At 46.2% G+C, this 27,128-nt stretch overlaps 2 protein-coding genes across 7 annotated transcripts in view; both read right to left on the bottom strand.

Annotated features, from left to right (window-relative positions):
• The window catches only part of STIMATE (STIM activating enhancer), a 49,262-nt gene extending 31,095 nt beyond the window's left edge, over positions 1-18,167 (bottom strand). The window contains exon 1 of the mRNA XM_055344836.1: positions 17,938-18,167. Coding sequence (XP_055200811.1) covers positions 17,938-18,097 — 160 coding nt within the window. The 5' untranslated portion in view covers positions 18,098-18,167. The remainder of the gene's footprint in view (positions 1-17,937) is intronic.
• A 6,863-nt stretch (positions 18,168-25,030) lies between these two features.
• The window catches only part of SFMBT1 (Scm like with four mbt domains 1), a 119,605-nt gene continuing 117,507 nt past the window's right edge, over positions 25,031-27,128 (bottom strand). For all 6 annotated transcript variants that reach the window (XM_055342904.1, XM_055342909.1, XM_055342905.1 and 3 more), the window contains 2 exons: positions 26,588-26,716; positions 25,031-25,704 (listed from right to left, as the gene is read on the bottom strand). In XM_055342904.1, coding sequence (XP_055198879.1) covers positions 25,564-25,704; positions 26,588-26,716 — 270 coding nt within the window. In that variant the 3' untranslated portion in view covers positions 25,031-25,563. The remainder of the gene's footprint in view (positions 25,705-26,587; positions 26,717-27,128) is intronic.

Here is a 27,128-nt window from a genome sequence, read left to right as displayed (position 1 = left end):
ATCCCAGGTCTCCTCTGTCAAGCCTTGCCCGAGGCTGCTCCTGCCATTGCTTGGCATCCCTCAGTACAGATCAGGCTCTTGGGCAACCCCACACCTCAGGTCAGCCCAAGCGGTGGGGAGGAGGAAAGCCCTGCATCTCCCAATACTGTGAAACCCCCTCCTCCATCACCACATTCCTCTGCCACCTTCCACTGGTCACTGCTCCAGGCTCTGTGCTCCTGGGCTGTCATGGCTAAGTGGCACAGTTAATTGAAAAGGTCAGTTCACAGGAGAGAAGGGTTCCCTTTCTCAGGCCGTAGTCTGGAACAAATTCCCTGAACAAACCAATGAATCTCTGTGAATGTGTTTGGGTGGTGTGGAGAGGAGGCAAGGATCTAGCAGCAGGACTGGGCGGTGGTGGGGAAAGAATGGAGGCCTTGGAAGCAGGGCACTGGGTTCGAGCCCTGACTCTGCCTTTGACCTGCTGCGAAACCCTCCAGTTCCACCCTATACAGGAGTCTGCACTTAAGTCACTTGTGTTTTTCCAATTCTAATAAGCGACAGTATGGTGTGAACTGTCCTACCTCCTCAGGCTCACCTGTTATGAGGCCAGGGCACCAAGGTGGGCCTCAGAGAGCTCACATCTATTCAGCAGCTGCCATGCACCAGGTGAAGCACCTTACCATCTCACTTAATGCTCATACTAACCTGTTAAGACAGGTAATAACCTCCCTCATTTGGAGCACAAGAAATAATCTCAGAGTGTTCACAAGTCACCTGGGCTGAAGCACCCAGTGGTAACATGACTCGGTCAGTGGTCATGAGGCAGCACCCAGTCTCCTGTGAGAGAATCACGCATTCACTCAGCAGAAGACTTCATCTGGGACAGGGCATGGTGGGGGGCGGGGGGAGGGCTTAACCTTTGAATCTTATTAGTGGAAGTGAATTAATAAGCATCCTCAGCAGAAAAATTAATAGAAGACTTGTTCTTCTCTTAATATGAGAGTCAGAAAACTACATTTAAGACCTTTTTCCCCAGCTTCTCAAACCCAAGGCAGTTAGCACACAGTCTTCTCCCTTCCAACAATCCCAGGTGTGTAACAAGCCAGAACCTTAGGAGAAGAGAGGCGAAGGACTTCATTTCCTTAGACCCAGCCTGGGAATCAGGAGGCAGCACAGAGAGCAGCCGAGAAAGCCTTCACTCTTCAACAGCAAGCTGACCCCAAGGGCTCTTGGGACCTTAAGTGCCCGGATCATCAGGCCCCTAGGAGCTACAACATCTGAAGTCCTCCTTGGTGGGCAGGGGGAGTCCTAACCAGAGTGGTCTGGTGGATGCTTCAGGTGCCTCGAGTTCTGCTCATAGCAATTTCTCTTCTCCACAAACAGGTCGAAGGGGAGAGAACAAGTGACCAGTGTGTACACCAGTAGAGGAGGAGGAACGATGTCAAGGGGCCACGACTCCGGACTGGGAGCCCCAGGCTGCCCTAGGAAAGGTGGGTCTGAGTCACATTAGGATTCCTCACCTCCCAGTACTCCCTCTGTCCCCCGCTATGATCCCTCCAATCCTCCTTCCGTGAGAGCACTAACAAACTGCCAGTGTATGGCACAGTGGTCACAAGAAGCATTTCCAATTTTTTCTGCATCCCTTGTCCTGTGACCCAAACTGCAGAGTGAGCGGCTACAGGGATGAAAGCTAGGCAGACAGCTTGGCGGAAGAGCAAGGCAGAGGAGGTCTGCCTCCATCTTTCCTTGAGGGCGCTGAAAACCACAGCTACGGCTACTGAGGGAAAGCTGCCCGGGCATCCTGGGCTTTGGAGAAGGACCTGCTGGGTGCTGCTTTGGAACTAACAACCGTATCCTCCTTGGTTCCAGCCTTCTCAGAAGTCTAAAATGGACATAAATTAGTCTCAGAAAATCCCAATACCTTGGCCCTGCTATTTACCATTTCAAACAGGCCTGTCTTTGCCAGCTCTTGATGAGAAAGGCCAGACACAACTCATGAGGCCCTGGGAGAAAAGGAGGCGTAGGCTCTACCTGTCCTCAGACCCTCCAACGCAGGATCAGTGCCAGGGAACATGCTTCCTCTGGGCTTGCTGATCCACTAAGCTACCTGCAGGACACTTACGTAATAAGCTTCTCACCACACCTGATGCCATGCAAGAGAAGCCAGACGCTGTACCACTTATGTGGGTGGGCAAGTACAGAACCCAAAGAAAGCAGAGCACTCTGTCAGGAAATGACCAAAATAATCTAACACAGGAATCAGGAGAGAGGTAGCCATGCCTACATATATGCTAGGGATAAGGGAAGAGGAGGTGGCTAGGGAGAGACTGATGCTCTGGGCACTGAACAGACTCTATACAAAGACTCTATAGAACAAAGCTATACACTATATACAAGCCAGAACTTCAGCAATTCCTCTCTCTCAGCATTGAAATATAAGCTCCTTGGGCGGCTGGTATCTTTGAAAGAGGCGTGAAAAGGAAGATCCATCAACTGCATCCTAATAAAAAAGGTACTAAGACGACCAAACACGTGTAAAAAGTCACTGTGCAAAGAATGAGTGGGCTCCATTTCAATTATTCGTCCTTGTTTTCCTCCTACACATAAGTCAAATGCTCATTATACAAATTAGTCTGAAATTTATCTCGTTCAACAATCTAGTATAGACTGTAGAAACTGATTTCCTACCAGTTAAAATACAAGCAGTGAGCAATGAGGTTGGGTTGGCAAATAGAATATGACAAATTGTCCCTCTGAGGCCCTTAGGACCCAAGCAGCAGCCAACTCTCACGTTGGGGGAGATGTTCACTGGCAACTCTGAGCCTGTTTCAATCACCTGTGAGGACTCAGCCCACTCACCAAGGTGAAATCCAATCAACAAGCTCTCACTTGTCTACTCAATACATAGATATACCTGAATCAATCCTCTTTGACCACTCAGCATACAAGCCTGGAATCATGAGTTACTGGTTCAAGTGATCTGTCTTCCTAAATAGATCACAGACTCTCCAAGAAGAATGATCAAGTCTTAACGTGCTCCACAACTCAGTGGCTTAAAACCCTGAACATTTATTATTAGCTTAGCTGGGTAGTTCTGGCTCATGGTCTCTTGTAAGGCTGCAAACTTATAAACCATGGGAAGCCTTGGTTCGGGCTGGAAGAGCTACTTCTGAGAAGCTTCACACACAGCTGCTGGGTGGACTCCTCAGCTCCTCAGTGTGAACCAAAGTTCACAAAGAACCTGAGTGTCCTCAACACACGGCAGCTGGCTTTTCCCAGAGCAAGTGAGCCAAGAGGGAGCACACCCAAGACAAGAGTTGCAGTTTTTAAAGAACTTAATCTCTGAAGCGACACACAGGCACGTTTCTGCCACACTCTGTTGTTGGTCACACAGACTAACCCTGAGGCGATGTGGGAGAGGACTACACAAGTGTGTGAATAGCAGTAGTGGGGATCACGATCACTGGGGTTGGTCACAGAGGCTGACTGTCCTGTGCCCTACTATGTTCACGGGAATTTGTACTGAATGTGGAACAGATTATGCTTTCCAGAGGGGGAAGCTGAAGTTGTTCCTTCGCTCTTCAGTTCCGTCTTAGCTAAGACACTCACACGCTCTGCCGACCTGGCTGGCTACCACCCTCCAAGGCAGGAAGAGTGAACAAGGCACTAGGAGCAGCCACCAGTGTTTCTGTCCAACGCCAAAGGAGCTTCCCCTATTTTACTTCAATAATCAAAAAAGTGTTTTCAGCTAGATTCAGCTTCTCAATCACCCAAACAAAGGGGCATCGTCATCAGTGCGATGAGGTCTGCCAACCAGGGCAGCAGGTACCCGAATGTCGTCATGGAGGGGCACCGGGAAGGGCCAAGGGCCTGGTGCTGATGGCCTGCTTTGGCAGGTGATCTGACAACAGAAAGGAGGCACCAGGATCACACAATCTCTCAGAGCCCAGAGTCACACAGTTGCTCTGCTGCTTGTTAGTATGGAGGCAGTAATTCTTTAAGTTAGGAAAGGAACTCGATTTCTCCCCAACGTTTAAGTCCTAGCACCAGACATAACCCCTGAGATTATAACTAGAGTTGACAAAACTTGTAAAAAGGGCCTAGGAGCTGAGTTGGTAAGGCTAGCGCGTAAGGACAGGAGCCACTTGCTTTGGGTAAGAGAGTATCAAAGTATCTTCATCCTTTTTTTTTTTTCTGCCTTTGTAGATATGAAAGATATTTCTCCCTGGATACAGAATGGTGGGTTAACAGGCTTTTCTTTTCAACACTTTAAAGATGTACCACTGTCTTCTGGCTTGAATAATTTGATGAAAAGTTGGTGTCAGTTCTTACGTTTATTTCTCTATATGTAGTGTCTTTTTTCTCTTGATGCTTTCATGATTTTCTTTTTATCGTTGTTTGCCAGCAATCTGATTATGGTGTGGCTTAGAGTCACTTACCTTGTGTTCATCTGCTTGGGGCTTATGAAGCTTCTCAGATCTGTGTGTTTATAGAGTTTTCATCAACTTCGGAAAAAGTTCAGCCACTAGTCTTCAAATATTCTTTTCTGCCCTTTCTTCCTGACTCTTCCAGAAATTTAATTACATGTTGGACTCTGATACTTTCCCACGGGTCACTGGGGCTCCGTTTGTTATTGGTCTTTCTTTTGTGTTTCATTTTTGGTTCATTTATATTGACTCACTTTTCTCCTTCATCACCTGTAATTTTTTAAGATTTTATTTATTTATTCATGAGAGACACAGAGAGGGAGGCAAAGACATAGGCAGAGGGAGAAGCAGGCTGCCTGTGGGGAGCCCGATCCGGGACTTGATCCCAGGATCACAACCTGAGTCAAAGACAGATGCTCAACCACTGAGCCACCCAGGCATCCCATCACCTGCAATTTTTTATTAGAGGCTATACATTATGATTGCTGCATTGTGAAGTATTTATTTGGATTTGGTTGTCTTCCTTTAATGAGCACTGATGTTTGCTGAAGTGAGCAGTTAAGTCTATAAAACAGTTTGTCCTCAGGCTTTTCCCCCCTTCTCTTTTAAATCACATCTGAGGTATAATTTACATACCAAAACGCACCCATGTTAAACATAGTACAAGATTTTCGAGAAATGTGTACGCTGATGTGACCCCTGCTACCACCAATATACTAACTTCCATCACCCCCCAAATTATCTCATGTTCCTTTGCAGCTGGTCTCATGCCTACCACTCCAAGGCAATCTGCTGTCACTACAGATTCCGTTTCTAGAATTTCATATAACTGGAGTCACATAGTATGTACTCTCTTAAAATGGATTCTTTTGTTCAGCATGTTCATGCAAGTCGTGGCATATATCACTAGTTCATTCCTTTCTGTTGCTGACATGTATTCCTTCATTCGGATATACCACAATCTGTTTATCCATTAATGTGGTGAACAATTTGGATTGTTTCCAGTTTTGGGTAATCGTGAATAGAATTGCTATGAATATTCACATGCAAATCCTTTTGTGGCCCATCATGGAGCTCAAACTTACAACCCTGAGATCGCCTGCTCCGACAGAGCCAGCCAGGTGCCTCAGGTATAATTTTTTTTATAAGAAACTCTCAGTTTTCCAAAAACGGTTGTATCATTTACGTTTCTGCTGTCGACATATAATAGTCCCAAAGTTCATATTCAACTTTTGGTGTTGTCAGTCTTTTTAATTTTAGCCACCCTATGGGTACCTAGCAGTATCACTGTTTAATGTGCATGTCCCTGATCACTAATGATATAGAACAGCTTTTTATGTGCTTACTGGCCAACTGTAAATCTTCTTTAGAGAAATGTCTATTCTGATCCTTTGCCTATTATTAAATTACACTGTCTTTTAACTGAGTTGTTAGAATTCTTTACCTACTCTGGATGCAAGTCTTCTGTCAGATATTTCTTTCCCAGTCTGTGGCTTACCTTTTCGTTTTCCTTAAAGTATGTTTTGAAGGTCAGAAATGCTTAATTTAGATGGAAGTCTGACTTTCCTTTTTTGTAACAGTTCAAGCTTTCCATGTCCTAAGAAATCTCTGCCTTTCCCAAGGTCCTATGTCTCCTTCTGGAAGCATTATAGTTTTCACTTCTACATTCAGATCTGTGCTGTCGTTGTGCTCAGTTTTTGCATATGGCATCAGGCCTGTTTTTAAGCTGTGTGCCCTTCCTGCTGGGGTGGGCAGTGCAGTTTGCAGAGTGGTCTTCTCAGATAAGGTGGGATCTTCAGAGGTGTCTCCCCAATGCCCCCGGTGTTCAACAGTCTCTCATCCAACCAGACAGAACAACATCTCCTAGCCCTAGAGCAGTTCAGCTTCCAGCTTCCCAGCAGCTGTTTTGCCCCCTGAGTTTCACCCCACACATGCACAGACTCCTGTGCAGAAAGAGACTTGAGGAAACCCCTGAGCAAATGTCTAGCATTTTTCCTCCATGTAGTTCCCTTTCCTCTATATTATCTCTGGAAATTCCAACTGCTTTGGCTTCTTCAACTCTGTCTCAACTTGGCAAGGCTGCTGGGCTCTGCTTGGGTTTCTCCTCACTGCTCTGAGATCTGGAAATCACCTCCGGCAGAAAGTTGTGAGGGAGACCACAGGACTTACCTCATTATTTTCTGTCCCTCAGGGACCACTACCCTGAGTTGCCTGTTGCCTGATGTCTGCAAACAGTTGTTTGGTATGTTTTGGTCTGTTTTCTGGTTGCTTATAGAAGGGCAAGTTCTAGACCAGTGACTCCTTCGTTGGCAAAAGTCTCTTCATTTACTTTTGTACAGGCTCAAATATTAGGTTGATCCACAGAGGGCAGGTTCCTCTCATTCAACAACAGGACCTGCATTCCAATCTCCTGGTGTACCCATCATCCCTACAAAAATTGCCGCAACGATGCTCTCAGTGAAAAACCAAGCAGCTGAGAGACAATGCAACCAGATGGTGTCAAAGCAGTCCATGTGCAGGGGCAGCAGAAGTACACCGAGGTTAGAGTAGCAGTGTCTCTATGTCATGAACTACATGTGAACCCTGCTCAATGCAGGCTGGTCCAGCAGTGGAAAGCCCCAGCACTGGAATGAGAACACCACTTTGAATCCCAGTATTCCACTTAGTGGCTGCCACAATCTTAGGTGTTTCACTTAACATCTAACCTGAACCATGCCTAGCTTCACCAGGTATATGATAATAGGGGTACCCGCTTCAGGAGGGTAATGTGAGAAATAAACGAGTTAACATGTGTAAGGTGCTTGATACATAATAAGCATTATCCAATGTGACTCAGGACTGTCGCCAGATCAAACATTGGTCAAAGTGCCTTCAGCCAAAATACCTCAGAGCCTGTGGTTCTGACTTCCCAACCAGGGGAGGCTTTACAGAAAGACTGAAAACGCATCCTACATTTACAGTCTCAAAATATCTGCCCCTCCCCCAATTTACTTATTAATTACAAAGAGAAAAATGTTAACTTCACAGTGGAGAGACCTGGAGGAACTAGCTTACTGTAGTCCTCAAGAGAACTATGCCAATAGTGGGATAAACTCGCATCAGGTAACTTAGGCTCTGGCACACTGAGGAGGTCACAACATCACTTACGCAGCATCCTGGCCCAAAACACATAACCTGAACGTAATCATGAGGAAACATTGGACAACCCCACCTGGGACATTCTACAAAAACATTGGTCTGTTTGACTCTGTACTCTTCAAAAGTGGTGCGGCCAACAAAGACAAAGAAAGGCTGAGGACCCATTCCAAGATGAGACTAAGTCTCTTAAGTGTCACTGCTGTCCTCCTGACCAGCTTCCAAGTGGGGGCCATCCAGCCAGAGCACCAGCCTGACCAGTAAGCCAGACCAGGCCCAATGGGAGGCAGAGGTCATATGGGTACAGTACGAACTATCTGTCCTGCAACTGAACAGTATGGGCTCGGGTAAGGGAAGTTTCTTGGAAGCTGGGGAGGATGTGGCTGGGTGGGAAGGGAACATGGGTAAGGGGAAGAGGCAGGAACGGGTCGGACAGGTGAGGGAAATAGGAGAGAGCAGCCCTGGGGCATCTTGCCATGTCCAGTGTCCAATAACATGGCTGTTCTTGGCCTAGGCTATGAGGCAGACCACGGTGGCTGCACTGTCTGCAGCACAGAAAGAGTTCAGGAAAGGAGGGCCGGGGCACCAGGGCCAGGAGCCTGGCTGTCCTGCAAGACACCAGGACACCTCCTTAGTTCAAGGCAAAGAAGGACCTGCCACATAACAGCACCGGCAGCTATGGCCAGTGTGAGTGAGAACAGAGAAGCTCCTCGGTATGGTTCGCTGGCTCACCAGGTATGAACACCTTCAGAAAGCAACCCTCCCATCACTACCTCTCCTCACTCCCGTGCCTCACATTACTGCAGACCAAAGTTCAGCCTAAGCCATGTCCACACTGGCCCAAACTGAAAATCTCCATTTTGGGGGGAACAAGATCATTATTGAACAACTGCCACCCAGCATATCATGCCACCAATAGCAGCTTTGGTGGTCCATAGCAAGACCACAGTGTGTTTGCTGGCTTTGTTTTTTTTTTAAACCTAGTTGGAGTATTTGTAAGTTATTTACTTAAACATGTTGGGAAAAAAAACAAATCCATATGTAATCTGCTCATTGGTCTGAGAGGCAATCTAACATTCTTGTTAACTCTCCTTTCACAAAGCCTATTTATTTATTTATTTATTTATTTATTTATTTATTTATATTTTTTTTTTGCCAGCAATTGATCAGATTTCTCACAGAGAAATGGGGATACCAACCAGGGATCTTGACAGAGAAAATACATTCATGTAGGCCTCCTCCACTGTGCCTGTAGGACCCCAGCACCTGCCCCTCATCATTGGCCTCTCTTTCCCAGGCTTCTGGACCCCAGTTCCCTGCAGAGCTCAGAATGAGGGTCGGAGCAGCAGTGAAAACAGCAGATCTGCTGTGTTGGAACGGCCTGCAAATATCTGGGGCTCAAACTCACCACCCAAATAGAAAACCTGCTCTCATGCTCTGACTGCACCCTGGCCAAGATGCTCACGTGGCCCTCAAGTCCTCAAGGTAAGAGGCGGTGTACCCTGCTCCTGCAGGATGGCATCTTGGGCTTATCATGTAACTGGAGCAATGCCAGCATCTCTACATCATTTTCCATGTTATTACGTGAAAATGTCTTCTAAGAAAACGGAAAAGCTCATAAAGAAAACTAATGAGCTTAAGAGGTTAGAGGAGAGGGTGGCTCAGTCAGTTAAGTATCTCTCTTCAGCTCAGGTCATGATCCCTGGATGCTCAGATCCTGGGATAGAGCCCCGTCTTGGGTTCCCTGTTCTTGCTCTCTCTCAAATAAATTTTAAATCTTTAAAAAATTTAAAAAATTAAAAAGAAGCTAGCCCAGGGTCTAGAACAAAAGCTGGGGGTGGGGGTGGGGAATGGAGAAAAGCATTTTGACAGAGGTGAACATATAAAAAAAATATAAGGTTGGTCCTGCTTGTGTCCTAAACTACTATGCAAACAAATTTGTCCATGGAAGAGAAAACTAAAGACAAAGCATGAAAGCTCTTGACTTCTAGCACTGACTGGGGATAGGAAAAGCCATATACTCAACACCAAGTCTTTCAAAGAAGTGTTAGAGTCAAAAAAAAAAAAAAAAAAAAAAACAATGGTTGAGTGCCCCAGCCAGCCAAGTGATCCTACTTCCCCTATCCTGTGTGCCACTCCACAGCCCCCCCATGAAAGCACACCCCAAGTAAGGCCCAGCCTCATACAAAGCGGCTCAAGTGTGGCCTGACAGCGGCATAACACACCCTTTAGGATGAAGGGGACACGAAATCAAAGGAAATGTGGGAGGGCGTGTCAGATGCTAAGACAGGGTTGCAGTAACTCAAGTTAGAAGTCTTTTCATCATAGGCACAAAAGTGATTTCAGTGGTTGACAATCCTGTGGTAGGTACAGGATTTCTAGGATATGCTGACACCTGGTGTTCTCATAAGAGATGTTCTTTAGCAGAGCCCAAGCCCATCAAAGCCTGGGACCGTGCTCACCACCCCGGCAGCAGTCCAGAATCGAGGCTGGAAGCATCCCTGCCTCCTCTATACCCATGTGTAATATGATGGGCCACCAGTGAAAGCTAATTAGCAATAATGAGCTGCTTTGTTTACTAGCTAAAAGCAATGTCTCAGGAGCTGGACAGTCTATTCCTCGGCGGGGGGGGGGGGGGGGGGAACAGACCCCGTAAGATCCACAAGGGATGTGATAAAGCTGCTTCAAAGGAGGGACACCTGGGTGCTTCAGCGGTTGAGCGCCTCCTTTCAGCCCAGGGTGTGATCCTGGAGTCCCAGGATTGAGTCCCACATCAGGCTCCCTGCATGGAAAATGCTTCTCCCTCTACCTGTGTCTCTGCCTCTCCCTCTCTCTCTCTCTCTCTCTGTGTGTGTGTCTCTTATGAATAAAGTAATAAAATCTTAAAAAAAAAAAAAAGCTGCTTCAAAGGAAACCTTCTGAGGGAAATAATCCAAATGAAGCACAGGGTAAAGCAGAACCTGATCTGCCCCCCAATAATTTAACTCATCTTCCTTTTTAAGCACAAGCTGTAGGAAAAGAGGCCTACACTGAACAGGAAGGCTGTCTAGAAGTTTCTGTCGCATGCTCTCCAGCCCCCAGGATGATGGCCCTACTCACAACCTCCTCTGGGCCTTGGCTCTCACCATTCTATGTCCCCTTTGAGTTGCTTCCACTCCCGGTGCTGTGCTCACGGAAGGCTTCCCCATGGACACTTCCCTGGCCGCAACCAGAACCCCTCACCCTTCCCATCCAGGCTTCCACAATCACCTCCGCACTGTCCAGGCTGCAGCCCATTCCAGCCAAGAGCCCCTGGAGGACCAGGTGCAGGTCTCAGCAGGTCCATGTCAATGCAGCACCCAGGCCCTTAACAAGCCCTGCCAGGGCACTGTTCTCATCCTTCAGGGACCACATACTGACCATATCTGTTCTCTAGGGCTCCCCCTGAGAGTTCACTGAGTGACCTCCAAACTGAATAAAGGCAGTTCTCAACAGGGACTGGGCAGTGTCTGGAGACATTTTTATCTGTCTCAGCCCAAGGGAGGGGGGCGGATCTGACATCTAGTGGGTAGAGGCCAGGGGTGCTGCTAAACACCCAACAATGCACAGGACAGCACCCGCAGCAAAGAACTATCTGGCCCCAAATGCCAACAGTGCCAAGTTGAAAAAGTTTGGGTTAGATGGAAAACTTCCGGGGATCCCTGGGTGGCGCAGCGGTTTGGTGCCTGCCTTTGGCCCAGGGCGTGATCCTGGAGACCCGGGATCGAATCCCACGTCGGGCTCCCGGTGCATGGAGCCTGCTTCTCCCTCTGCCTGTGTCTCTGCCTCTCTCTCTCTCTCTCTCTCTCTGACTATCATAAATAATAATAAAAAAAATAGATGGAAAACTTCCCAGTAGTGGAGCAGGTTGAGAGGCTCACAGACCACTTCCACACATACATGAGGGAAAGGATAACTTCAAGGTTCTCCCTAACTCGAGGTTATTAACTACACTCCTTGCAGCACCAGGGAAACAAATTCTGTGAAAACCAGCAGGTAACCCGAAAGCCTGGAGAGCCCTCCTCACCAGTTACTGAATGGACTCAGCTGTACTCCATCCCCAGTGCCCTAGGTGGCTTAGTCCCCAGGTAGGGTTGCCACCCTCACACAGCCAGGGAGAACCTGCACAAAGCCTAGACTGGGAAAGCAAACCTCAGAGGTCACTCATATATGCACAAAATGACTGGTAAGTCACTTCAAATGCATATTTTCATGCTATCAATAGCCATAAAACAGTCTGAAGTTCCAGATACCACTTTGGACATAAAAAAGAATTATTAAGAAAGAAAATCAGAGTAGTTTAAGTTGGAAAAAATGAGGTGAAGTAGCCAGGGGGTAGGGTCCTCACAAAGTGCACCTGTGTGGAAAGGGGCCCAAAGAAGGCAGGCAGGAGTCAGGAGAAGGGGCTTAGCTGGACCTGGCTTACATTTCAGCTCTATACCTACTAACAGGATGTTGTTCACTATCCTTGTTCCTTCCAGGGTGCCTGGGAAGTACATCAAGTGCCGGGAACAAGAACCAGTACAATGGGAAATCGGTACAGAGCACGCTTCAGGAAAGACACCGGCTCTTGGGGCAGGCGCCCCCACTCACCTCCACGGGACCTGGGGTGGGTAAGGCCATGCCCTGCCATTACCCACCCCAGGTCCCAGGACCCAGATTAATCACCTGTAACCAAGCCACCCCAGTCTACCGGCTGCCCTCTCAAGGTCCGTGTGAGACTCTGCAGGTGAAAACACAGGTCAGGGGTAGGAGAAGAAAGGAAGGAGAGCATCACCTCTACATGCTAATTTGGATTTTACCAGCACCAGTGCTGGTTGTGTTCAAGTTTCCTACTAGTATGCAGTCTATGAAAAGAGGGCGAGAGGTAAAGATGTGCCAACAAGATAGCAGGAGAAATGTTTAACCTGATTCAGAAAACAAGTTACTCAAGCACTTGTGAAATGCTCTTCAATGGACTCTCATAATGCAAATACTGTAACCACAATGAGGATGATTTCACCCCTCCCCCTTACGGAGGGCCTAACATGCGTCTGATACTAATGCGGCTTCCTTACAGACGTTTTTCCTAATCCCCACAGTCCTAGGAAAGTTAGCATTTCCATTCTACTGGAGAGCAAAGAGAACCTTCGGGAAATATCAGGTAGGCTGCTCAAGGGCACAGTGAGGCAGAAGCAGAAATGGCAGCCAGGTCAGATTGGTTCCAGAGCCAGGGATCCTGCTATTTTTAATCACCTGTAAAATTCCTTCAAAGAGACTTCATCTTCATGCAAATATTATACTAATTGCAAAGGATTTTAAACAGATCATTAAAGCAGTGGAGGCTTGATAGGCCCCTATAGGGCAATGCTTGACAGAGGTATTTAAAAGGCTAAAAAATGCATTTCATTAAATTATTCTACAACTCAGACTGTCCTCCAATTCAGACAACTCCCTCTGGCCCTGATTTTACTCCAAATTAATTAAGTTTTACTATAAATAAAGGAGATCACTATTATGGATACATGCTACCAGATAAATCAGTGTTCAGAAACCCTGAAAACTTTCTAAAAATAAAGATTCCTAACCAGCTGCCACGGTAATGTTGGCCGCGCTCCTTTTCCCTGTGGGCACAATACCAGCCTGGGACAGAAAAAAAAGATGTTCTTCTGCCTTTGCCTCGGCTGGCACTCTGGAGGGAGCAAAGGAAATTGACGTTTATTGAGTGAGTGTTGGGTGCCCGGCCCAGAGACAGGGGCCTTCTCTCCTGAGCTCTAGCGCCACTCCGGCCATCACTATGTTCCATTATATTACCAAGTAACCACTGAGGGAAAAGTTACTGAGGAACAGGATATTCACATGATCTCAAAGTATCACCATCACAGAGATCATTTATTCATTGCAAAGGGGAAAACATACCTTTTACAAGGGAAAGATCCAGGGACCTCACCCCTCCACCAAGTAATCGACCCTACGATTACTAAATAGCAGGACTGCCTCATGTCATGCGCTTCCTGGCACAATGTAATATGAAGCACACAGCACTGCCTACAGAGCGTTCTTGCTGTAAAACAAGGTTACTTGAATCTAAAACCTCCTCCAGGGGATCCCTGGGTGGCTCAGCAGTTGAGCACTTGCCTTCGGCCCAAGGCATGATCCTGGAGACCTGGGATCGAGTCCTGCATCGGGCTCACTGCACGGAGCCTGCTTCTCCCTCTGCCTGTGTCTCTGCCTCTCTCTGTCTCATGAATAAATAAATAAAATCCTTAAAAAAAATAATTAAAAAAACTCCTCCAGGCCAAACTCAGGTAACACAGGGGTCAGTGAAGCAGCTCAAACACCACAACAAACTCAGACAACTCCAGAACATGGGACACCACACACAACTGGCCAGCACTCTTCAAAAATGGCTGTCATTAAAAAAAGAAGAAAAAAAAGGTGCATATAGGGTGAGATTTTTCTACAGTAAAAATGACTTCAAAACACAACTGTGTGGACCTTGGCTGGCTCACAGTTTTGAAAAACTGCTGAGAGACTTGTGACATGTGGGGAAGTGTGCTATGAACTGGCTGTTAGGTGATACTGTGGAGTTATAAATTTCCTTAGGCATGACTGTGAAACTCTGATTATGTAGAAGATTGTCCTTACTCTAAGGAGACTCAATTGAAGTTTTCAGGAGTAAAAAATTATCTTCAAATGGCTTGGCCAAAAAAAAAAAAATATATATATATATGTGTATATATATATATATATACACACATATATATAGAGAGAGAGAGAAAGAGAGAGAGAGAGGGGCACACACAAATGTGGCAAAACACAAAACACAATTTCTGAATCTAGGTAGAGCTAATATTGTACTCACTGTATTATTTTTCATCTTTCCTGTATGTTTGACATTTCGTAAGATAAAGACTGGGATAGGGTGGGAAGAGGGGATACCAGGGAGGGTGGTCCCAGTAGGTCTCTGTGCCTACAGAACACAAAGGAAGGCCAGTTCACCATGTGACAAAACACCAGGGACTCCTGTATGAGATTAAGATTACAAAGCTGGGCAGACTGGTTTGTGATATTACTCTGGGTCTCAAGGAAAACTATCGTTTCTCAATGCTGGCAGTGTTTCTATAAAACACTGACACCCTCTCCCAACTGGCTGGTAGTCCCCACATCTGTAACACAGAAATAGGCAGGTCGGCTTATCCAAGCTCTCAAAACACTGGTTGAGTTAAAAACCAGTTCCGTCTATACTTTGGCCCAGAACTTTGTGCTTGGTGAAGGAGGCTTGTGTTTGCTGGGCATCACACATCCTGAGAGTCAACACTCCCAAATGCCAACACACACACTGGCTGACACTGACCTCTGGCTGACAGCTGGGCCACAGCGCCGCTGTGCAACAGTATGCTAGCTCCTGGCCTGCTGAGCTCTGTTCTGCTGTGACTCTGGTCTGAGTGACTTCATCGAGTCACAGACTAGAGATAAAGCTACCAGAGCAAGACGAACGGTTGAGCAGGTGGGTCATGACAAGCCCCCTCGTTGAAAGCACTGCTTTCTACTCAGACACCAATGCTTCTCGATGATGTCCCAGAGAACCCAGATTGGGAAATCTCTTTATAAGCTTGCCTCTGAGGGTGTTCAGCTTTCCTCGAGTACAGAGCAGGTAGCTCAGGTGGAGCCACTGAGGGCAGTGTGAGATACGCCGACATGTCTTAGCCGACACTGAGACATGCCTATGGATGGTGACCGGTACAAGCCGTGTACATCTGCAGCGTGAATACAGGCTACATACATCACCTGGCATTCTTAACTCTGGACCATCTGGGCTGAGACGGTCTGAAAACCCCCATACAGAGTCTAGCACCAGGATGAGAAATCCTTGTGAGAATCAAAATCCTCCCCAGAGCTGGTCTGACAGGAAAATGGAGCAGGACCTCCCCAAAGAACTGGAGAAGTGTCAGAGAAGACAGCCAATGAGCCCATCGCTGAGGGGGGCAAAAGCACCCAGGAGAGAAAAGACTGTGACCCCCAAAGAGGGTAGGGCCTGTTAATTTAAACAGCTCAGGAGAGGGGACTGCTATTTAAAATATACTCGGCAAAGAAAACACTGGAACTGATGAAAGATGAAGTGGTCTCATCTTAAACTGAGAAGTCCCTCAGGGGCAGCACGGTGGACACTTGTCCTGGGGGCCTGGCACTCTTGCCAGCAGCTCTGCCTCCCCGGGGAATCGACGCTGTGTCTGAGAGGACAAAGCCCAGGCAAACCAAACTGCTCACAGAGGCACTTCCTGAGAGCACCACCAACCCCTTCACTCGTCCCCAGCAGAGTCACAGCAGAACTTAACTGCAGCCCTGAGAGATTCCCTCCTCGTCCCCATGACAAATTTAAGAGGTAAGCAAGGCAGACATGGTTGTTGCCACCCCTTCTCTCTGTCACTCCTCCTCACCACTGTCCCAGGAACCGGTGCCCATCCACAAGCTCCCTCCATGTCTAGACTTACACTGAGCAAAAAGGCCACTCTGTAGTCTGATCTTTGCATACAGAAAGCACCAACCGCAGCGGGGTTTGCCCATGTGCTCACACGGAAGATTAAGCAAAGTGAGTGTGTCCCTGAAGACTCCAGAGCCGTCACTCTGAACACAGACAACCCGGCACACTTCTCGGCGGCGAGCAACTCTGCCCCGTTAAAACCGCATCTCCCTCTCTGATCCATGAGTATCAAGCCCTCAGGAATACACCAGGCCACCAGCAGCAATCAAACCACGGAAAGAGGCAGAGCTGGGCTAGGAAATCTTAAGTCAGGGAACAAAATACAAGGTAAGACTGTGGTTCCTTCAGAGAGAAGGGCAGACCAGCTGTAGGAGACAGAAGTGGGACGGGAGTGGAGACCCACACACAATGTCTTGGAAATACACACGTACAGTTCACGCTCCCAAGTCAGCAGCTGATTTTGGCTACGTCGTCACAAATTATTACTGTGGGAACAAGTGGGCATTTGTTCAGCTGGGAAAACAGTAAGGCAAGTAGAGACTAAAAAGGAAAGAAAAGGTGGCATACATAAACAGTTGGACACTTGTGGTAAGATTTATCAAGGCCAGGCAACCAGAAGAAAGTGGAATCCAAGAACAGCCTCTTCGGGGTTACCCGAAGCCTGGGATAATTCACTCAAACAAGCCTGGAGTTCTAACAGGCAACACTGTGACCCCAGCAACCCCACCCAACGACAAATGCCCACAGCTGCAGCATCCGTTCCTGATGCTAAGGAGTGTACTTTTCTGCAGAAACTTTCCACTCTGCCCATGTGAGCACTATGGGGAAGTTCTGAGAACCAGTCATTTTGGAATTAATAATGCCTCTGTACGGATGGTTATAACCCTTCCTTCCCCCAAAATGCGATCACAGGGGCACTCCCAGGCCCACAGCCAACTGAAGCCTCCTGCCACTGTAATAAAGGGAAGGATGTGCACCAATTAACACAACCCCACGACGCATGGCACACAGTGCAACAGGGTGAAACTTCCAGTTTTCCAGAAAGGCCATCTGGGGCTGTCTTCTCCAGCAGGAAACTCTCAAGAAAGGGCTCCTGGGGGGGGGGGGGGCTTAGCACAGGGATTCTGCGGTCTCCCCAAACCCTCTGAGTTGCCTTCTCCATTAAGCCACTAGGTTGCCTGAGTCTCATGCAAAGGAAGGAAACTTGAAATACAAGTAATGGGGTGGGTTGGGCAGGGTAACAGCCAGGGGAGGCGAGGCTTGAGGTGCAACTTATTTAGGAAAGCCTGGGACAGAGATGGAACAGGTGGACCAGTTCAGGAAGAAAGGAGGGGAAGGAGGACACGTGGGTCTGAAGGCAGTCTGGGTGGGTCCTGCTCCAACCAAAACAGAAAATAAAGCTGGGAGAAAGCGGGGGGGGGGGGGGAGGGGCAGGAGGAAGTAGTACGGGAACCCGACGCGTGGCCTTACGATCCAGGTACTGCAAAGTAGAGGGATTTAAGAGCCGAGGGGAGGGGCCGATCTTTGCGGAGTGAAGAGGAGGAAAAAGCCCAGCGTCAGACTGGGGATTTAGGGATGCGGGTTCAAAGTGTGAAGGGGAGGACGGGAGGAGACTCCATGCGGAGGCACAAAGGGTTGTTCCAGCTGAGGGTTCCCGGCCCCAGGCTGGACAGTGCGGTGGCCTGATTTGCGATGACAGGGCAGCAGGGGGGCGAGTTCCGGGCAGTCCTCCCGGAGGAGAGGCGCGTGTGGGCTGTAGGGCAGGAGGCCCCCCGCCCCCGCCGACGGGCCCCGGGCCCCAGGCCTCGGCTCTTCCGGCAGGAGGCTCCGCGAGGCGGGGCCGGGCCGGGCCTGCGGGGCCGGGGGTCGGGGGTCGCACAGGCCTGTGGGGCCGCGGGGTCCGGGACTTACGCATCAACGTGCTGAAGGCCACGACGCCGAGCAGCCCCTGCAGGAAGATGCCGAAACTGTGCATGAGCGCGCCGCTCTCGCAGCGGCCCGCCCCGGACGCGACGGTGGAGGGCGGCCCGCCCGGCAGCCCGCGGCTCGCGTTCCCGGCGGCGCCCTGCATGGCGGGCCCGGCGGAGGGGCGCGGGGCGCCGCGGCCACCCGCCCGCCCGGCCTCGCTGCCTGCGGGGGCCGCGCCGCCGACTCGGGGCCGGGAGTCCGAGCCGGGAGCCGGAGCCTCCGCCCCGCGGCCCACTCGCCGCCGCGCGTAACCCGACGTCCGAGACCGCGGCGCCTGATTGGCTCGGCCGGGCGCGGGGGCGGGGCTCGGCCGCTCCCGCTCGCCCCGCCCCTGGGCGGGGCTCGGGGCTCGGGGCGGGGGCGGGGCGGGGGCGGGGCGGGGCGGGGCGGGCCGTGCGACCCGGCCACAGGTAGAGCGGAGCAGGTGAGCGCGGGGACCCTGAGCTCCGGGCCGGGACGCCTAAATGCTTTTCCTTTCTAAAATGAAGACTTCATGTCCTGCAGGATTTATTAAAAATACGCCTGGGTTCCACCCTCAGATTCCGACTCAGTAGTTCTGAGACAGGCAGGGCAGGATAATCCGCATTTTCAGCAAGCAGCCTAGATTATTCTGCAGGAGGCGGTGAGGAAAACAATCCAAGACTCTGCACACAGGCATATTCCTTCTAATCCAGACGTTTGGCGTCCTTCTGCTTTCCTTGTTGGAACGAATATTGTAGCCAAAAGCTCATTTTAGATTCGTCAATCAGGCCCGAGTCGATTTTCTTTTCTTCCCTAAACATTATGTAAATGATCATTTTAATCCAGTCGCTGTCGTTTAGAAATATGCAAGGTTTATACTGAAAACGTGAACCTAGCCCCATTTGTTCATTTTAAACGTGCTTCATAAAGTCCAATTGTTGACAACTGCCAGTGTCTCTAACATCCCCCTCCACCATGCACTTTTACTCCCACCTGAACCCTTTGACTCCTTGGAACCAGCTCTCTACCTCTACGAGGGGCTAGTCCCTATTCTCCCATCTGCCCTCCCAGCCCCTGTGGCTCTTCTCCAGACACCTCCTATTGGTGCTCTCCAGTCCCTAGCCTTCCTGCTGCATCCACTTAATGACAGTGTACGCATGGTATTATTCCAGTAGACAGTGCACTACAATTTGTGGAATAAATACGTATTTAGGGAAATTTCCCCTAAAAGACAGCCACCAAGGAATTCCAACAAAAAGGCTAAATGCCATACAAAAGCTTTCTGGGTTAACAGGAATATTAGCCTGATTATCCAGAGAACAAAAATGGTATTGGCTCCCGAGAGCCAATTCTCTAGCCCTTCTCTTACAATGCACTTTGCACCTCTGTGTGTCACAAATGGCATTCTAGCTGCATATACTACTGTTCCCCTTCCCCTACTGAATGAACCACTAACTCAAGGTGCTTTGAGCCTGCCTGACCTCCATCTCCCCAGCGGGCTTCCACATCACCTGGTGTATACTGCTCCACTACAGCTTTTCACACTGCTACATTAGACATCTCTTCTCACAGCTGAGCATGAGCCTCTTGAGGGTGGGAACTGGTTTTTAATTCACCCATGAATCCAGCATAGTGCCTGGCACAGAGAACATGGCAACACTTTTTTAAATTAAACTGAATTTTAATTTATAAAATTTAAAACTCTCCACAAGTATTGACCATGGGAAAATACAGAAAATCAGGTTAAGAAAATAAATAGGTAAGGGAAAATTGCATTACTGTCTTTAAGTCTAAGAAGGTCTCTTATGGGGATGCTCAACAGTTACAGTTCGGGTTCAGAGGGAACCAAACGAGAGGATATGTACTTAAAGCAGAAGAGATTGTGGGCTGAGTATAAGGAGACTGTTAATTGCTTGTAGATACAGGCAGCTTAAGGAAAGTTGCACACAGAGCTGAAGAATGAAGTTTTTGCAAAGCACTGCTTTGCTCATCCAGATGTGAAGGGATCCTTAAGGCCCGTTGCTGCTGTACCAAGGCAAATGTAGGCAAACAAGAAGCATTCTTCCGAGATCAGGGCAGATTCCCCAATGCCAGGAGCAATGTCGCTGTGGGGATATTCTGCTCTTCCTACCTTTCCTAAAATGCAATTCAAAAGTACCTAAATCCAAAGGGTAAAGATCAGACAGCAGGAGAGGGGGGGAAATTCTGGAAAGTTTCATTTTTTTGAAGTAAAAAGGAACTTTCTCCTCTCTTCAGAGATGATTCTGAGGCCCCAATGGAAAGAGTTTTGAAGAATTTACTCTGGCCAAGATGTCTTCTTTGCTGTCAAATGAAGTTAAACATAGCTTAAGACCTGTTTTAATTCTCTTACAACCACTTAAAACTGTCATAATATACCACAAGTTATTATACACTCTTATTTACAAAAAACCCCACGCAAAATATTCATCCAAAATAATTCTTTTTTAATCCCTTGAAGTTATACCCATCAAACTTGATGGGAGTTATTTTAATAGGTATTCTTGTGCATATTTCTCCTTAGTTATACTTTATCCTCAATGCATAACTTTTAAAATTAAGAGAAAAACAGCAAGCAGGAAGGATACAATGCAATATGCATTTTGTTTCATTCCAAACAAGCAGCTTTAAAAAAAAAAAAAAGCATAAACAAAGTGCATCAGTTCCAATAAGTTAGTATTAGAAAAAGGCCTAAGGACAGTGCTGGAACCAGCCAGAAGTCCCACCCTGGCAGGCCTCTGATTGTCTTTAGAGAATATTCAACCAAAAAAGGGAAGAAAGGAAGAAGAAATGAGCACTTAAAATCTCAAAAGAAGCATTCAAACTACAATTCCGTAGAGCCTTCTTACAAAAGGAGATAAGGAACTGTCCAGTTTTAACTTTGTCTGAACTTTGTATGGGGGTCCTTGAGTCATCTGCTGTGTGATTTGATTTACCCCAAAGGTAAATCCTCCTTCCAGCACTATTTGCTAACCTCCATTCTGCCAAGCGAGGCATGCAGTTAGGTTGACTAAATCATGTAGAAACCCATCATGACTGAGTTTCCACACATCCTGAGAACAGGCACCCCCATCAGCAATGGTGGCATCATCTCACTAGGCAGTATCATCCTTTGTCCCCCCAAATAGTCAGAGACCCTTGCTTCCTGACTCAGGGTTCACACTTGACTGCTGGTGTTAAGGACTTGTCCACCAAGGCTGTAGATTGTTTCTCTTTTAAAACAGTCCTTTGTGATAGGCCATAGCACCAGGACAGACCCAAATAGTATGGTAAGTCAGAAAAGATATAAGGGGAAGAAGTTTTAGGCCTATTTCTCCATTCCCCCTCTCCTGGTTTTGCTGGTTCTTGTGAAAAATCTAAGAGTTCTGAAACACCAGAAGCAAGAAAATCTCCTGTGCATTTACTGCCCACCACCTTCTCCACCTTCACCCTGAAGGCTGCCCTCAGAAACGAGGCTATTACCTATGTGGTCTGGAACAAGTACATAGGAAACCCCAAGTAAGAAGGCTTAGAACCAGATCCGTGGACTGAGCTTTGAGTTTAGAACTCTTCTGCAAAAACTCCAAATCCATAGGTGGCTTACTTGGATAGATTCAAATTTCCAAAGTTCATACATTCTCACACAAGGAGTGAGAATCATCATAATTCACAAACAGAACATTATAAAGTGAATGAAGTCATGGAAGAATTACAGTTGCATGAAAGGGACTGATTTCTTTTTGGCTTTGCAGGAGACTTTGCTCTACAGAGTTTCTGTGTGAGACAGCACCACAACCATGACCATGACACATGGTTATTTATAGGGGACCCAGGACCAGAGACATTCAAATTTTAAAAGGGGGTCCCCTTGTTCCCACCAAGATTTATACTTGTTAGTGACGTCTTTTCCTTTATCTTCCTTAGGCCAAATGATAACACAGAACATTTTTGAGTTTACACACACACACACCACACACACACACCACACACCACACACACAATCATCCCTAGTATACAGGACCACTGCTCAAACCCAATACCTGTTTCCACTGTTGATACTGAGCTCCTAACAACTCTCTCAGAGCTTCTGAGGTCATCAATCAAACCAGTGAATGGGGTCTTCAATATAAGTCTTTGGTCATAGGTGCCAAGTAAATGTGTCTGTGAGCTTTCCCAAAATTCCCATCTAGATAATTCTTACCTACTGTTAACAATTTCCTGATATTCTGTCCCCCAGAAATACTTTTTGGCTTGCGAGAGGGGGAATGGTTCTGAGTCCTGCCTATTGAAGGCCTCCTAAAGCTTTTAATCTCTATTCAGGTACTGCATTAGTGACAGGATTAATAAAAGAGAGTGAGAAAAAATATATTCAAGTCCTCAGGAAGCTTTGGTCCAAGGCCCTCTCTCTCACAGTGAAAATAATTTTATTTCCAGGATAAGAGGCATATAAAGGCCAAGCTCTGAACTGGTTTTCCATGTCTGCCTCTATCATAATTCAATAAATATTTGCCAAGAAGTCCATCTCTTCCAGAGGAAGATACTTAGCAAAGTATCCTTCCCTGACCTCATGTACCCACAACACTGATGCTGGGAGCCACCTACACTGCTAAAGAGAGGCAGATAGGTAAAGTCCCAGTAACACATCTCCTACATAGACACCTCAACTCTCCTTCCACTGAGGAAGACAAGGGCAGTTTACAAAGGAAAACAGCATGGTTTCCAGAAGCCCCCAAAATACAGTCAAAATGTAACAGCAAATCTTCATGTACAATAAAAGGTTTCCCTAACATACTAACATAGGCTATTAGTGGTCGGTCAACTTCAAGGTCCAGGAGGCTGATACAGTTCATTCACCTGCTTCCAAGTTTGTCAATTCAGAATCAAAAAATGGATCATGGGAAACTTTCTGACCTCGGGCGGCTGTGGGACCAGCTGAAGGTGAAATTCAGATAAATGCAGCCCCTTACAATGTACCTCTCATAAACTGAAGAGGGTATCAACCTTTAAAAAACAAAGTTCATGTAACCATGTGTAATATATATTTTACCCCAATATGGTGACTTACTATCAGGTTTAAAATCTGTTTTAGAATCGGAGGAATCAGACTGTCACTGTTGTCCAGTCAGGGCCCAGTGGCTTTATGAGGGAAATGAAGTCTAAATTTTATACTTTAAAAAAAAAAAAAAAAAAGCCCTGTGCCAAATTCTCAAACAATTACCTTCTCTTATTTAATACTGGGAGTGGGGGTAGGGGTATATAATTTTTTAAAGTTGCCTGAGAAACTGTATCTTACCATGAAAATGCAAGAAATATTAAGGGAACTCAACTTAGAGTCAGCTTCTCTCTAGGAGAAAGCTAAGCTTGAACAATCACCATATAGACAGAGAAGCCAGATGAGCCCTGACTATATCCAGAGTCCAGACCACTCAGGGCTGTGAGTTTCACCTTTCCAGGCGCTCCCTTTACCTATGGTTTTGGAGAAGGTAAAAGAGAGACAATATAAGGTATTCAATTGGTCAATTTCCTCTCATAGGAAGTAAATCTCATTTCCCTAAATAAAACGTTAAGTAAGTCTAGATGTTTTTTTTTTCCCTTGATCTTGAAAGAACTCTCTTTGCCTTAGTGCCTTAACTGCTGAGCTCTCAGGAACTTTAATTACGTAAAAGATACGCCCCCTGCCCAAGTCCATGTACATAACACTAATTGTTCCCAAGCATCTTATATATGCTTTTCTTCCATAGCCATAGAATTAATTACATTTTAAAAAACTGGATCTCTGAGTAAATTCAAACATATTAACTTTAACTTAAATGAAGCTTCTTTCCAGGTCTATCTGGTGGTAACCTGGGCAAAGAGCTGAGGCTTTCTCATATGTGGTTTGGTTGGAGGGCTTGAGTTAAGGTGGTTGTAAATGATCTAACGAAGAGAAGGTGCAGACTACAGAATGTCTGCCAATGTCCATAAACTGTTGTAGTGGAGGAGAGGAAGAAAAGTGAAAAAATCAACAATCAGTTTAAATTTGCAATAATATTACCTTATATTTCTATAGCTGTTTAGAATTCACCAGGTTTGTAGTTTTAAAACATTTTCAAATCTTGAAGATGAGTGATTAGGTTAAAATTTGCAGGTAACTAGGATGATTAAAAAAAAAAAAAGCAAAACACTCAGCAATGCAAACCATTTAAAGGAAGCAATCTATATGCATGTCTTTCCTCTTTCCTCCTGGCTGGAACAGCACAGCAGATGCTATTTATTGTCCTATAGTACCTAGCCGTGCAATCCTAAGTGAAATTCACCTGTAGTTTCATGTCATCTTGAGCTGGGCCAAAAGAAACACCTATAAGAAAACCAAGTTGTTGCACTGTTGAGCAGGAATCCTCAGCCTGCAGATTACTTTCAATTTAAAGATTTAACCAAGAAGATGAGTAAATGTGACTAGGCAAAGAGGTTTCCAGAATCCTTAACCACCTCTCAATCTTTATGCAGCCTCTGAGGACACAATGTTACAGAAACTCCATGCTCTGCATCACACCCAGAAACGTTCTATTGTGCTTCTACCTTCTCTGCCTGGAGACATCGAGAAAGAAAGTTAAATGGGTTTTCCTATGGGTCCAAGGAACACCTACTGAGTTTTACCCAAAGTGAGGACTTTAGAAATGAAACAGACAAATGTAGAGGAAAGTAAACATAAAATAAGAGCCACTGAAGTCCCTCTGAGGACTGATGGGGAGAAAGCAACTAAACAAAAAAACCCACAATCTTTTGAGAGACCACCTAAAACAGGGAGCCCAAACTGGGTCCAGATGGGAAACAATAACAGCAGGGTTTTCATGTCAGAGCAGGAACTGGTATAAGTGCTTACATGGTATTTTTAAGAAAGCAAACAGTGTTTTCTTCCCTCCAGCTTCTGTCATAGTTTTAGTGTTCATGTAGCTTAAAAATGGCATCATACAAAAAAATCTTATACATGGCTGTAAGCTCAATCATCAACAGAGGTAGTAAACAAAGGAACTCCTAAGAATAGATTTTAAAATGGATCAAAGTGTGACTGTACATTCAAAACCCTAGAGCCACGTAATCATCCCCAAAATGAACTGTTTTAATTTAAAAAAGCTTAAAAACACAATGACAATGAAGCACTGATATGCCTTAGGCACAGTCCCAAATCAGTGCTGACTTAAAGCTATGTCCTCTCTTTCCAAGAAAGAGAAAGTAGAGAACAAAGTTCAATCTACAATGGGAAGGAACAGAACAGAAAGGAAACAACCATAAGGGTGCTTTCCAGCAGCCTAGATTATTCTTCGTTTTCAAGCCACACCACTGGAAATGCTTATTCTTCTTACAGGAGTCTTTTCTTCACAACCTTTATTTTTTTTTTTTTAACTGCAATCTGCTGACCAAGAGATGCCCACATTTCCACTGGCAGAAGAGTCGCTTCTGTGTAGTTTTTGCTTCCTCAGTGTGGGTCCTCCTTCCCTGAAAGTGCAAAGAGAGCAAGCCGACCTCTGTTGGGCCCAGAGCCCCAGGGCTGTTTCAGCTCCACTGGTAGAGCGGGGAGAAGGATTTGCTGCATTTGTGCTTCAAAGACACAGCTCACTTTGGTTGTCCTTCTCAGTTGGCAAACTGCTCATAGAAAGCAAACTTGATTCTCTCTATGTGGTGGCAGAGTTTGATGGCAGGGCCCAATTTTAAGTCCATGCACTCTTGAACAGTGGGAAGGGTAAGGAGCAACAGGGCCTGCCCGTCAATTTCCTGTTAAAGCATAAAATACACATTATCCATGATGTGCCCATGGATGGCTGGTAATCAAGAGACCCCTGTTCCCTTTGGCTTGTGTCAAAATCAGAGTCCCTGTGCTTTCCCTGACTTACTTTTCCCCTTTACACAAGTATCACATAGATTCTTCTAAGTGCCCCATGCAGTCCTCCACACTAATGAATCTTTAGGTTAATGATAAACTTTTACTGAGGATTAAAAATCCATTCTACAGTTTCTGCTCTGCAAAAATGCAGTAAACGAACCAGCTTTGTAATTGGCAATCAAATGTGCCAAAAGAAACATCTCTTAGAGGATGCTTTCTAAATCTGAAAGATAATATTAACTATAAACTCCAACGTTTTCCTACTCTGTAACATTCATAAAAGCCTAATGAGCTCTTCAAAGATGTTCAGCTTGGAATCCCCCAATCATCAAAAAAATTTTATTTTAATATTTGTTTAAGGTCACAGACTATTTGTTTCAGAAAACTTGCCTTAAAACTGATCACCAATCAGTTTAGAACCTAACACATTACAGATGTTAATTATTTTTAAAAGCAAGCAAATCATTATTTTGGAAAAGAAGAGCAGAATTAAGCATGGCATGTTTAATTTTAAGCCATTTAAATATCTGGGGGATGAAAACAAAGTCTTAAAGAAAATGGCAACACAATGATCATCTGCTTAAATTGTGAGGGAAGTCGGGAATCACAATCTTTTACAATCCTTTTACTTCGATTCCTAAAATGTTCTAGAACTACATTTCTTTTCTTTTGGATAGAAATATTTTTCCTCAGACTTGTAAATAAATTGCTATTACATCCACAGTCCTTTGCTAAAGAGACAAATTACTAAAAATCAAAGGTCTCTATAATTACCTGGTCTAGAAATATTCTCGCTAAAGGCGCACAGTCAGTGGATCTGATGAACCGGACAACATCTGCCACACTCCACTTCAGGGGGTTACTCTCCAGGTGAAGCCTCTCAGCAACTTCAATTCTTATTTCCTTCAATGCCCACAACAAAGCAAACCAAATGGTGTCAGAGCTAGTTTATTTTTAAAAAGTCTCTCTATATAAATTCATAATCCTTTGAGGCAGGTTTTAAGTGGTTTTAGGGCACGATTTCTCCCAACAGAGATGGCCAAGGTCCATACACGCTAGGTACTCAGGAAATGATTGGCTTTTATAATAAGAAATATCAATGGGGGAAGAATGTATCTCAAACTTTCAGCACAAATAATGTGGACAATTTAACAGAGGAAAATGGTTTTTAACCTCCCATTTGTTTCCTGGTCTATTTTGACTCACTGTCTGGTAAGGTGCTCCAATGAACAGGATACTACTTTGGAAGGAAGAATGCTTAATTAAATCATCAGGAGAAATAATTTACTGCTTCAGTTATGGCAATACATGTAAA

This window comes from Nyctereutes procyonoides, unplaced genomic scaffold, assembly GCF_905146905.1.
Source record: "Nyctereutes procyonoides isolate TBG_1078 unplaced genomic scaffold, NYPRO_anot_genome, whole genome shotgun sequence".
NCBI lineage: Eukaryota > Metazoa > Chordata > Mammalia > Carnivora > Canidae > Nyctereutes > Nyctereutes procyonoides.
This window is presented reverse-complemented; position numbering and strand designations above follow the sequence as displayed.